The 12,710-nt window shown below is 48.9% G+C and overlaps 1 protein-coding gene across 2 annotated transcripts; it reads right to left on the reverse strand.

Moving 5' to 3' along the window:
• Positions 1-704: 704 nt before the first annotated feature.
• Positions 705-10,927, reverse strand: OAS1 (2'-5'-oligoadenylate synthetase 1). 2 transcript variants are annotated; one of them, XM_059139443.1, is made up of 6 exons: positions 10,650-10,924; positions 8,306-8,594; positions 5,969-6,153; positions 2,912-3,144; positions 2,278-2,431; positions 705-1,218 (listed from the first exon to the last, which is right to left on the reverse strand). In XM_059139443.1, exons 1-6 carry the CDS (start codon positions 10,827-10,829, stop codon positions 1,057-1,059), a joined length of 1,203 nt encoding a protein of 400 aa, XP_058995426.1. In that variant the 5' UTR covers positions 10,830-10,924; the 3' UTR covers positions 705-1,056. The 2 variants fall into 2 exon arrangements, with proteins under 2 accessions (XP_058995426.1, XP_058995427.1); XM_059139444.1 differs by having other exon boundaries at positions 1,076-1,218; positions 2,189-2,431; positions 10,650-10,927.
• Positions 10,928-12,710: the final 1,783 nt, after the last annotated feature.

Consider the following 12,710-nt stretch of genomic DNA (forward strand, 5'->3'; position numbering starts at 1 on the left):
TATCTCAAAAAGTTTTGTCATTTCAGCATGCAATCAGTATAAAACATGATCAGTTGTCACGAATGTGACATTTTTGGGGTGCCTGGGTGGCTCAGTGGGTTAAGGGTCTGCTTTTGGCTCAGGTCACCATCCCGGGGTCCTGGGATCAAGCCCCGCATCGGGCTCTCTGCTCAGCGGGAAGCCTGTTTCTCCCCCTCCTTCTGACCGTCCCCCACTCATGCTCTCTCTCTTTCTCTCAAATAAATAGTCCTAAAAAAAAAAAAAAAAAAGATGTGACATTCTTTTTTGGCATGTGCGTGCTAAGTCCCTGAAACCAGGCATATGTTTAACAAAGTCCCCCCAGCACATCTGGAATTGAACCAGCGGCATTTCCAGTGCCCAGGGAGCCACGTGGGACTCAGGGCTACTGCATCAGACAGGGCAGTTCTGAAACTTCTCCCCCATAAATAATCAGAAATGTAGACAGGGGATGAACCAAAGAGGCCAGTCTTAGATCCTTCTGAAAGTTAAAAGGATCCAGAATAATCCACTATTAAAAGTCAGTGCACGCAAACATCAGACCAGGAGGCAGGGATCCCAAAGCCCAGAACACAGTAGGTGCTCAATACATATTTCAAGTTGAATCGGTTTATATATGCACATCTATAATATGCAGATATATAGCTCTTGGCCATGGGACTTGCAGTTAATAAACACCCAACACATGGCATTTGCTGATCTTTTTATTGTTACTGATGATAAATTGGACAGCAGACCCCGCACCAGGAACACAGAAGAAAGTGAAGTCTCTCTGGTTGTCTCCCAGAGAGGATGGTCAGAGGCCAGGCTGGGGCAGGTGAGGCTGCAGGGAACTCACTGCTGAGGGGAGGCGGAGCCCAGAACAAGGGGAAGGGTGGGGGTCAGGAAGCCTGCATGCCTGTCTCAGGTCTGACACCAGCTCACTGTTAGGATCGGAGTCGTCTTCTGCCCTCTGGATCAAGGGACCTCCCCTGACCTCCGAGATGAGGGGGCAGGCCTGGATGATTCTGGAACCCTTCCCTGAAGGCTCACTGGTGCTCAGAGGATGGCACACGCCCAGTCATCTTCCTTCGGGGCAGTGGACGGCATCATGCCTGCGCTGAGGCTCCTCCCAGCAGCTACAGAGTGCCATCCATAAGCCTCGGGAGAATACATCCTGTGCTCACAAGTTGCCCAGATGTCCTCGACGTCTTCCGCAAGCTGAAAGCATAAAGCACATGATCACTGGGAGAACCGATCCTTCCATTTTGGCGCTGGGTCTCCGTGAGCAGTTAGGGTGCATACTGTGAGACAGGACCCCCCGGATCCCTCTTGAGGAGGGACAAAGAAGTCTCAGCGGCTGGGGCAGGGGTCAGCCGACAGATGCCAGCAGTCAGCCCCTTGAGACTTGCCTCGACTACAGAGAGCCCCATGTTCAAGGCTGTGCCCCTTTCTGACTTGCCCACATGCAGGGACGGATCTGAGCACCCCCAGACTGGGGCTGGGCAACTCTGAAGGCCACTCCCTGTGTGGGCACAGGGAGAGCCGAGCACGGGGGCGCCGAGAACTGGTGTTAGAGTCCACTCACTCCAGGTCCCAGCTCTACCGCTCCCTAGATAAATGTCCTGGAGCAGGTGACTTCACGTCTCCGAGCCTCCTTTTCTCGTATGTAAGATTGGGAGTAGCACACACACACACACACCTCAAAGGGTGTTGTGATGATTTAATGAAATAAGGGAGCATTTAGGACAGAACCTGAGCCTGAAGCAAATATTCAGTAAGCGGTGGTTGTTATGATTTTTTCTTATTCATAGAGGAATGAGTCCGCTGGGGCTGCCGACAGAGCTGCCTCTGGCCATCATCATGTTAGCTGAAGAGTGAAGTCTGGACAGGGGATATGCACGTCCCAGGAAGCCTCTGAACGGGGCCAAGATGACGGAAACTATGGAGCACAGCCCAGGACCCTATGGATATGAATTCGAGCAAAGAACACTTTCTCTGGAGAGAATGAAGGTCACTTGATTGCTCTAAGCCTGCTTCGTCACCTGGGACGTGGGGAGAGTAGGACACGCCTATCTCAAGGGACACGATGGGAGGTTAGAGATGGGACAAAACACGCGAGATGCTCCGCACAGGACTTAGAACATAACGAGAGGTCAGTACACGCCAGATAATGACCGTAGTCGCTTACAAGTACGTTAGAATGCATCAGTTTCACATGCCCCATGCTGTGTAGAGGGGGTGGGGGGAGGGTGAGAGGGAGGAAGCAGAACGTCTCACAGGCACGTCCCAGGAGCCCACTGGAGACCCATCTCCTTTCTTAAAGCATGGGTAGCTCAGCCAGGCCCGGGCCTCCTCTGCCAGCCGCTGCCAGGGGTATGAGTCTCCACCCGCCACATTTCCCGTTGGGTCAGCCGGGTCCAGAATCACAGGCCTGGAGAGAAACAGTGAGAGAAAGATGGGTGACAAGCCAGGGCCGTGTCTGGGGGATTCAGACGCTCCCAGCAGGGCAAAACACCAGCCTGGCACAGGCTGGGACTCAGGACAGGAGCGGGGTGCTGTTTCCTGGGGCGTTAGTCTTACAGCAAGCCCTTAATCCCCGGGAGCAATTAGGATCATCGCTCTAGCTGTTGGTATTTTAGTTCAAATTTCGGCCCTTCCTCTTATTTTCTGTTAAGCGTAGCTCCTTACCCCTCAGGACCTCAGTTTACCCATCCGTACTGTAGGTATGGAGAGGCAGGCCTCACAGGGTTGGAGGCTGTTGTATAAATCAGATGCCAGCAGGAAAAGGCTCAGCACAACGGCTGGCCAAGAAAGAGGACCAGCACATGAGGTGCCCTCATTGCCAAGGTGCCACGCCTGCCCCCAGGGGCTCATTTACATCGGGGAGCTGACCCAGGTGGAGATGGAGTACCTGGGTTTTGCAAGCTGCCCCTGCAGGTATTGTCCAATAATCCGGTTTTTAAAGTTGTAATACTTTGTCCAGTAGATGCAGAGCTGGTGGTAGTTTAGGACTAATTTCAAGACGGTCTGAAATCCCTGAGCCATGCTGAACTCTGTTTCGTTGCTACCTTCCTCCCAGGCATAGACTGTCAGGAGCTCCAAGGCGTACTGCTGCGGCAGTGGTTTCCCAAGCTGCTTCTTACACTGAGAGGAGGAAAAGGAATCAGAAACATGCACTTGTCCAGCTGGGGCAGAAAGCACATTTCCCAAAGGCCAAATCCAGCCTGCCATCTGCTTTTGTAAATAACATTTACAACATTTACAAAATTTGCTTTTGGTAAATAACATTTCCGTGGAGCAAAGCCACGGCCATTCATTCCCATGGAGTCTAGGCTGCTTCCATAATACAGACTCGAGTAGTTGTGACAGAGACCATGTGGCCCACGAGGTCTAAAATATTTACTACCTAGGGCATTATGGAAAAATGTTTACTCGCTCCTGGGCTAAGAGCTTGGGCTCTGGATTCTTTTTTTTTTTTCTTTAAAGATTTTATTTGTTTATTTGACAGACAGAGATCACAAGTAGGCAGAGAGGCAGGCAGAGAGAGAGGAGGAAGCAGGCTCCCTGCTGAGCAGAGAGCCCGATGTGGGGCTCAATCCCAGGCCCCTGGGATCATGACCTGAGCCAAAGGCAGAGGCTTTAACCCACTGGGCCACCCAGGTGCCCCTGGGCTCTGGATTCCGAGTGATGTGGCTTTGAATCTTGGCTCCATTGGTGCCCAATTCCAGGAAGACAACTTAGACTCATGGAGCCTCGTTTTTCAAACCCTCCAGGTGAAGGGTCATCATAGCACCAAGCCCATAAGGATACTGTGAAAATCAACTGAGAGGAAGAACTTGTAGAATTCCTAAGAGCCAAACAAAATTCCCTTTGGAGTAAGATATGAAACCCAAAGCCTCAAATGATTTCAGAAGTAATTTTCAAGTACCAGGACCGGCACAGAAATAACCAGGCACACAAGGAAATAAGACACCAAGAGTAATAACCATCAGAAAAAAAAAAAAGTGAAAATACTAATAAGTCCACAAAACTTTAAATATTGAAGAATCACATAGAGACTTTAAAACAACTAGAAATATTCTGTTTACGGAAATAAAAGAAGAGCTTGAACTACAGGAAATTAGAAGCCATGAGAAGTAACTTAGCATATTTGAAAGAGAATAAAATTAAAATCGTTGAACAAAACTTCACAAAAACTGTAATTAATAACTCAGCTGCAAATTAGATACACTAAAGGGGGAGATTAATGAATTAGAGAGTATGTTAGAATAAACTGTTACGAATAAAGCATGGGGAGGCAGGAAGATGGAAAATGTGTAAGAGGGTATAAAGATAATGGAGGATAGAGTGAAGTCTAACATACATTTAACTGGAGGTCTAGGAGGCGAGGAAGAGAGAGAAAGACAATGTTAGAGGAGAATGGCTGAGAGTTTCCAAAACTGGTGAAAGATATCCATTCACAGATTCAGGAATCCCAGGGAAGGTACCAGTGAACTTCAGGCGGGAGAAGCAAAAAGCAATCATTATTAAGACACCTCAGACATGGGCACTTGGCTTGCTCAGTTGGTTGGGCATCTGCTTTTGGCTGCGGTCGTGATCCCCGGGGCCTGGGATCAACCCCTGCATCAGGCTCCCTGCTCATAGGGGAGCCTGCCTCTTCTTCTCCCTCTGCCATTGCTACCCTCTGCTTGTGCTCTCTGGCTCTCTCTATCTCTCTGTCAAATAAATAAATAAATAAATAAAATCTTAAAAAAGACACCTCACATTGAAATGAAACAAAATCAAAGACAAAAAGAAAAATATAAATGCAGCCAGGGGAATAAGACACATTACCTACAAAGATCTATGGTTAGACTGACATGACAACTGACTTTTCACTAGTGACCCTGGAAGACGGAGTAATATATTTCCTTGTACTGAAATGGCTGCCAACACAGCAAAAGTACCCATCAACGATGAAGGTTAAGATCAAGACATTTTCAGGCAAACAAAAAAACTAAGAGCTCATTATCAGAAGACCGTCAGCAAAAACAAGCAAAAAAAAAAAAAAATAATAAATAAATGAATAAATCTTCCAGGACACACTTTAGGAAGAAGGAACATGATCCCCGGAGGAAGGATAGAGATATAAGAAAGAGCTGATGGTGGAAAACGTGGTAAATACACACATAGTTGAAATGAGCTTTAGGTATGGAAAATGATAGGAATGCTTTGCGGTACTTGAAAATATAGAGACTCGAAACACACAGCAATGTGGCATGTAAGTTGCAGGTGGTGATGGTGGTGGTGAGTGGAGTTAGAGTAGGGAGGGATTCCTGTGTTGTTTTATGGGAAAGAAGAGAGAGGGAGAGGGGAGGGGGGGGAGGGGCACGGAGGGAGCCGAGGGATGGAGGGAAAGAGACAGTTCCTCATCGTGGGGGACTATTTTGCTCATGGTAAAACAACGGATATTCCTGGCTTCTTTCCACTGATTGTCAGTAGCATCCTTGCCCCCCCATCACCATGGTTACCAAAAACGTCCTCATGAATTTTCAATATCCTTGGGGGCAGTGTTTACACTTATCAAGAACCCCTTTTGTAAGTTCTAAGATGCTCCGCCTCCGTGATCCTATTTCCTTGCCCAGCAAACCAGGATGTCTGGCCAATAAAGGATGGTCTTGCTTTGCCTTAATTAATTACTTTTTTAAAAGATCCTATTTATTTATTTCTTTGAGTGAGAAGGAGAGAGATGGTGTGCACGAGAGAGGGAGCAGGAGCTGGGGAGAGAGGCAGAGGGAGGGGGGAGAAGCAGACTCCCCGCTGAGCAGGGAGCCCCTCCTTCCCCACTACCCCCTCCCTCCTCCCCCCTTCCTGCCCTCTCATCCTTCTGGATTCCCCGCCCTCCCTCTCCCTCCATTCCATAGTCCTCCCCCCTTCCTTCGCTCCCTCCTCCTCCTCCTCCTCTGCTCCCCAGGCGGGAGGAACATACCTTCTGGAACCAGTGCTTGACCAAGCGGATCAGGCTCTTCACCTTGGTGGGGCGCTGCCTCAGGAAGTCTCGCTGCAGCTCCGTGAAGCAGGTGGAGAACTCGCCCTCTCTCTCCAGCATCTGGCACTCTCGGATGAGCTTGATGTAGACTTCAGGGTTAGGTTGGCCGTTATTGGTCCACTGACCTGTTAGGGATAAATCCACAACCTGAAGATGTCAGCGCTTCTCTAGGGTCCTTTCAGTTGTTCTGGGGCAACAAGCTTGTGGGCCGTGGGGCACAGCAGGAGGGGCCTGGAGTCTGTCCCCAACCTTCCCTTCTCCCAGATCTCCTGCTGTCACTCCGTCCAGGCGGCCATCACCCCTCTCTCCCACCAGGACTTCGGGCAGCAGCTTCCTCACTGGTTCCCCCACAGCCCATTCTCAACCCAGCTCCCAGAGAGGCGTTTCAAAACGTGGGCATGTGGCTTCTTGCTCCCTACAACATCTGGAATAACATCCAGCATCCTGCAATGGCCTCGGAAACTAGATGTGTTCTGTCTCCTGCCACCGCTCCCATCTCGCCTCCTACATTGCTCCCTTGCCATGGACACCACGTGGCCTTCCATCTCATCTTCAAACACACCAAGCTCATTCCTGTCTCAGGGCCTTTGCACTTGCTGGAGCCCCCAGATCTTCCCCAGGTGGGTTCCTTCCCATCCCTTGGGCCTCAGCTCAGATGTCACCTCCTCAGGGGACTCTCCGTCATCACTCTGTCTGAAAACACCCTCCACCCTCCGTTGCTCTCCATTGTGTCAATCCTCTTACGTTTTTTGTCCCAGCAGGTATCATTCCATTTATTTCTGTACTTATGCTCCCTCTTGGGCTCACACAGGGCCAGAGAACAATGCCTGGTCCACAACAGGTGCCTGTGGGTGATCTGTGCTTATCACTGTTGATCAGCTGTCTCTGTCCTCTGGTCCTACCCCTCTTCCCACCTGTTTCCACACTACAGCTGGGCTGTCGTTCTAAAACAGAAATCTGACCCTGAGTGAAACCCTTCCACAGCTACCCAACGTGTTCCGGAGAAATCCACGGCCAAGGGTCCAGGCTTCTGCAGGATCAGCTCCCTCCCTCCTCGCCTTCCCCACTCCCCCTGTCCCTCTACCCTCTGTTCATCCTCAGCATCCTTCAGGTCCCCCAGTGTATCCTGATCTCTCTTCTCCGGGCCTTTGCTTGTGCTGGTTCCCTCCGCCTGGCATGTCCTTCCTCCCCCTCTCTCTCTCCCTCTTATTATTTTGGTGGCCAATGGAATGCCAGCTCCCAACACCAGACGTAGCACCAAGGAAAGTTCTCCCAAACGTTCTCATTTCCAGGTTCTTCTAGAGTTTTGGTATTATTCTCACAGGTCCCCTCTGCCAAACAAAACAAAACAAAACAAAAACAAAAACCAAAAACAAAAAAACCCGCAAAAACTAACCAACCAACAACCACAAAAAAAAAAAAAAAACCCAAACAACAACAATAAAACCCACCCCAGTTCCATGTACGTAGTTGAGTACGAGGGACCAGTTGTCGTTTCTGTGGCATCCGACAGCTGTCACGGTGTTTCCCTCCAAAATTAAAAATCTAACCTATTCCATTCACCCCTGTGAGTTACTTCACTGTGGTCCCCAAGGGTGCCTCGGGACACAGTTGGGGAACTTACATTTTTGAACACCTCCCCTGGGCCAGACCCTGTGTAAGAGCTTAAGGCAGATGACCATTTAATGCTGAAAGCAAGTGCATGACCTCGCTGGACTGGTTTAACCAGTTTTGTACTGGGGGAATCGAACCTCCAATGCTTCCCGTCCAAATGTTTCTGCAGATTAGCTAGAGATTCCAACCCTCAGCTAAGTTTAGCGAGGTCTCCTCGTGTTTGGGGTAAAAGAGGCAGTTCACGTGTTGACTCTAGGCCGGGCCTACGCTGCCTCATTTTCAGCCAGAGAATGCCCAAGTACAAGCAGCCAGCCGGATAGGAATTCCCTGAGAAACGTCTTGCCCCCAGATTGTGCCAGTTTGCTGTTTCCTGTCACCCCTGTGGCCGGTTATGACCTCATTCAATCTAAGATCTTCTCCCCACTTTGCGGGATGTCCTGACAGGGTCAGAATCTACAGCTGTGGGAGATTTCTGCTCAGAAATATGAAGAGAGAAAGAAGCCTTGACGCAGGACAAGGGCGGAAAGCCGTGTGTGCATGTGTATGTGTGTGTGTGCACGCGCGCGTGTGCAGGCGTGCGTGTGCACACACACACGTGCATGTGTGTGCGCGCATGCGTGTGGGTGTGTGTGCACACACACACGTGCACACGTGCGCGCTTACCCAGGACGTCAAAGGCAGGCAGCACATCAAACTCCACCTCTTCAGGGAGATAGGGATGTTTGAGCCAGAAGCTGAGGGCTCGGGGCTTCTCCCACTGCAGACTCCCAACCTCAAACCGCACTTTAAAGATTTCTTTTCTTTGACAGGCTTCCAACTGCCTCTTAATTTCTCGGATGAACTCTCCTCTTTTGTCAAGCTGCTCCTGAAAACTCCCAAGGTTGCTAAGAAAAACCACAAGGTCAGCATCTGATCGGCCTCTGAGGGACGTGCCTTTGCCTGAAGAGCCACCCTAAAACAGACGAGGAGAATGAGAACCGTCATTGAGGAGAGCCTCCCTATATAAAATGATGAGGACAATCACTAACATGCTTGAGCCTTAGCCTATGCATTGAGGGCATCAGCAGTCTCAGCTCCCATAATGCCCAGAGGACTCTGCGACTCCTGTACTCTTGTTATCAGACCCCACTTCACGGGTGTGGCAACAAAGTGCTCAGAGAGGGGGTACAACAGCCCATCCTCCCGGTAAGAGGGGGCAGAGGTGCAATTCAAACCCTGGCTGTCTCGTTCTAGCATCTGTGTTCTTTACTCCCTAACCTTTACTATTGTGTATAGGATTCTATAGCGTAGACTGGCCCGTGCTGGGTGGTTTACATACATCATAGAATCCCAGCCCTACCAGGCGCTGGGAGTCACAGAGGAGGAGGGTGAAGCACAGAGGGGTGAAATGACTTGCTCAAGGTCTCACAACCAAAAAAAAAAAAAAAAAAGTCTCACAGCCAGCAGGTGCTCTCTGCTTTCAAAATTTATACTTTTTTTTTTTAAAGTTTTCATTTATTTATTTGACAGAGATCACAAATAGGCAGAGAGGCAAGCAGAGAGTGGGTGGGGAAGCAGGCTCCCCACTGAGCAAGGAGCCCAAAACGGGGCTTGATCCCAGGACTCTGAGATCATGACCTGAGCTGAAGGCAGAGGTTTAACCCACTGAGCCACCCAGGAACCCTTCAAAATTTATTCTCTTAACCAGACCACGATACCATAGAAAGGTTGGGTCCCTACTGCGGATGGGGGAAAAAGGGACCCCGCGTACACTGTGGGAGGGAATGGAGATTGGAACAGCCACTGTGGAAGACAGTATGGAGGTTCCTCAAAAAATTAAAAATAGAGCTGCCTTATGATCTAGTAATCCCACTATTGGGTATTTACCCAAAGAAAATTAAAACACTAATTTGAGAAGATACATGCAAAAATGCTTATGGTAAGACTATAATAGCCAAGATATGGAAGCAGCTCAAGTGTTCATCCATAGATGAATGGATAAAGAAGATGTGGTAAGTACACACACACACACACACACACACACACACAGAGGAATATTCTTCAGTCATAAAAAGAATGACACCTCGCCATTCGCCACAACGTGGATGGATCTAGAAGGTATCATGCTAAGTGAAATAAACCAGACAAATGCTATTTGTGGAATCTAAAAAATGAAACAAAACAAGAGACTCATATACAGGGAACAATCAGGTGGTTGCCAGAGGGGAGGTGGGTGGGCGGAGAATGAGCGACATAAATAAAAGGGATTAAGAAGTTCTAACTTCCGGTTATGCAGTAAGTCCCAGACATGAAAAGTACAGCACAGGGAATACAGTCAGTGATACTGTAATAACACTGTGTGGGGACAGGTGGTGACTACATCTATCTTGAAGAGCACTGAGTAACATACAGAATGGTCGAATTGATACATTGTGTATCTGAAGCTAATATCACATGGTATATTAATTACACGTCAGTAAGGAGAGAGAACCCTGGGTCATCAGGGAAGTTGAGAAGCTGAGCTGGCGCCGGACCCCCTTTCAGCAATCCCCAGCTCTGGTTTTGTGGAATAAATACTTTACGGGAGGCAACTCTTACAACTTTCATAGCCACACAAAATCATCGGAATAACAGTTGTTGTTGGCTGAAGCCCCCCGAATATAGTCTTAAACAGCTCCTGATTCTGCAGAAATTGTGAGTGCCCAGCCTGGCCGTTCATTAACAAATTATTTCTTAGAGCTGGGTCTCAGTTTTCCTGTCTCTGAAATGGGCGTTGCTAAGGATAGCAGTTCATAAACTTCAGGCAGAGTATTTATTTAAAAGTTCCAGATGTAGGTCCTCATTCCAGAATCTATTCTAACAAGTTATGGTTAGTTTGTTTTTTTGTTTTTTTGTTTTTTGTTTTTTTTAATATGGATATGTCAGAAACGGCCAGCCCCGAAGAACTGCCCTGTTTCTGTCTGTCTGTCTGTACGGGACCTGTTGTCCAACCAGCCACCCCTTCCCCGGGAGGGAGGTTTGGGCTCACCTTGATGACTTTGGTCACCCGCACAGGGTGGGGGGCTCCTTGGAAACACTTCTCCTTCAGGAAGGTGGAGATGATATGGACGGCGTCTTTGATCTGCCTGCGGAAATTCGTGTCTGGCAGGAGACGGTTTTCAATGAACTTGTCCAGATACTTGGCTGGGGTCTCTTCCAGTTCCCACATGATTTCCAGGTTGGGGACAGGAGTGCCTGTGGCCACAGCTGAAGCCTCCTCCGCCGAACCCTCCTGCTGCCTGAGTCAGTTAGTTTCATTTCCTCGGAAGGGAGGAGCTTAGCTGGGCAAAGGCTGGGGCGGATCCCTGAAGGGCTTCTCCCCTGCCAGCTCCCTTACCCTTTATGCAGCAGCCTAGACTATCAGGCTGAACCTTGAAACTGATGCGTTTTTTTTTTTTTTTAAGATTTTATTCATTTATTTGAGAGAGACAGAGAGAGCGGGAGCGAGCAGGAGCTGGGGGGAGGGGCGGTGGACAAGGGAGGCTCCCCGCTAAGCAGGGAGCCAGGCAGCCTCAGGGATCATGACCTGAGCTGAAGGCAGACACTTGACCACCAGAGCCACCAGGCAACGCTGAAACTGTTGCTTTTTAACGCTATGGGCACCTCACCCAGGAGAAATTGTCATTAGAAACTGATTTATGGTCTCCTGCTTCCTCTTTTTCTTCATTGCTGACAAAACTGTTTTATAGTTTCCTATAATCTTTACAGCAATATATGCACATTGTAAAGTGGAAGAGAAGTCAGAAAAGCAAGACCATCCATGATCCTAAAACTCAAAAACCACTATAAACACTTCGGTATATGTCTTTTCAGATATTTTTCTTTTCTTTTCTTTATTTTTTTTAAAAGATTTTATTTATTTATTTATTTATTTATTTGACAGAGATCACAAGCAGGCAGAGGCAGGCGGGGGGCGGGGGAAGCAGGCTCCCCACTGAGCAGAGAGCCCCATGTGGGGCTCGATCCCATAACCCTGGGATCATGACCTGAGCCGAAGGCAGAAGCTTTAACCCACTGAGCCACCCAGACGCCCCTCAGATATTTTTCTAGGTTAACACACACATACACTCACACACAGAGTTCTGTCCTTTTTTTTTTTTTTTTTAAATCATCCTCCTATGTATATATTTTCCTTTCGACTAATAGACTTTATTTCCTTTCTTTTCTTTTTTTAAAAGATTTTATTTATTTATTTATTTGACAGAAAGAGAGAGAGAGAGAGATCACAAGTAGGCAGAGAGACAGTCGGGGGTGGGGGAGCAGGCTCCTGGCTCGATCCCAGGACCCTGAGATCACGACCTGAGGTGAAGGCAGAGGCTTAACCCACTGAGCCACCCAGGTGCCCACAGGCTTTATTTCTTACAGCAGTTTTAGGTTTAGAGAAAAACTGAAGAGAAAGAACAGAGCTCCTGTAACAGCACTCCGACCGGTCTGAACGGATAACTTTGTCTCAAGCTTCTGCACTCCTTGCTTGCTGACCTAAGTCCCTTGGTCTGTAGCAGGACAGACTGGCCCTGATATTTGCAGACCCCTGGACTCTGGGACAGAAGGACCAAACTTTCCCAGAGCTTAAGGCTTGACCACATCCAAGTACAGCTGCCGTGAGGCCAGCCAGCCTGTCCCGGGTCCTGTCGATGGGCGACTATCCACCTGCTTCTCCTGCCTGCAGCCCCCCCTCCCTTTCCCCATGCCTTCCCCTTCAATGCCCCCCAGCTCCTCCTGGACAGGGAAGATGGTCTTTGAGACATCACTCTGCCATCTTCCTAGATTCCCGGCTCCCCAAATAAAGCAGCCCTTCCTTTCCCACCGTCTGTGTCTCTCGAGTACTGATTTTTCGAGTGATGAACGGCGGAACCTGAATTGGAACAGGTTCTCTGTCATCTGATACTCTTGCCCATACTTCCCACCCCGACTTCCACACCCCCTCACGAATATGGGGCGGAACCTTTGTGACATCTGGTGAACTGGTATTGATTTGTTATGAACTCGGGTCCAAAGGGTTTGCTCTTTGTTTGTGCAGTCCGTGTAATGTCACATGTCCACCCTCACG

The sequence above is a fragment of the Mustela lutreola genome, chromosome 11 (genome assembly GCF_030435805.1).
Source record: "Mustela lutreola isolate mMusLut2 chromosome 11, mMusLut2.pri, whole genome shotgun sequence".
NCBI lineage: Eukaryota > Metazoa > Chordata > Mammalia > Carnivora > Mustelidae > Mustela > Mustela lutreola.

Excerpts from the sequence above, each read along its gene's own strand:
- OAS1 (XM_059139443.1), bottom strand. The coding sequence starts at position 10,829 with ATGTGGGAACTGGAAGAGACCCCAGCCAAGTATCTGGACAAGTTCATT. Across the intron at positions 8,595-10,649 it reads GGGTGACCAAAGTCATCAAG|GGTGGCTCTTCAGGCAAAGG; the intron begins GTGAGCCCAAAC and ends CGTCTGTTTTAG. Across the intron at positions 2,432-2,911 it reads GGGCAGCTTGCAAAACCCAG|GCCTGTGATTCTGGACCCGG; the intron begins GTACTCCATCTC and ends GTTTCTCTCCAG.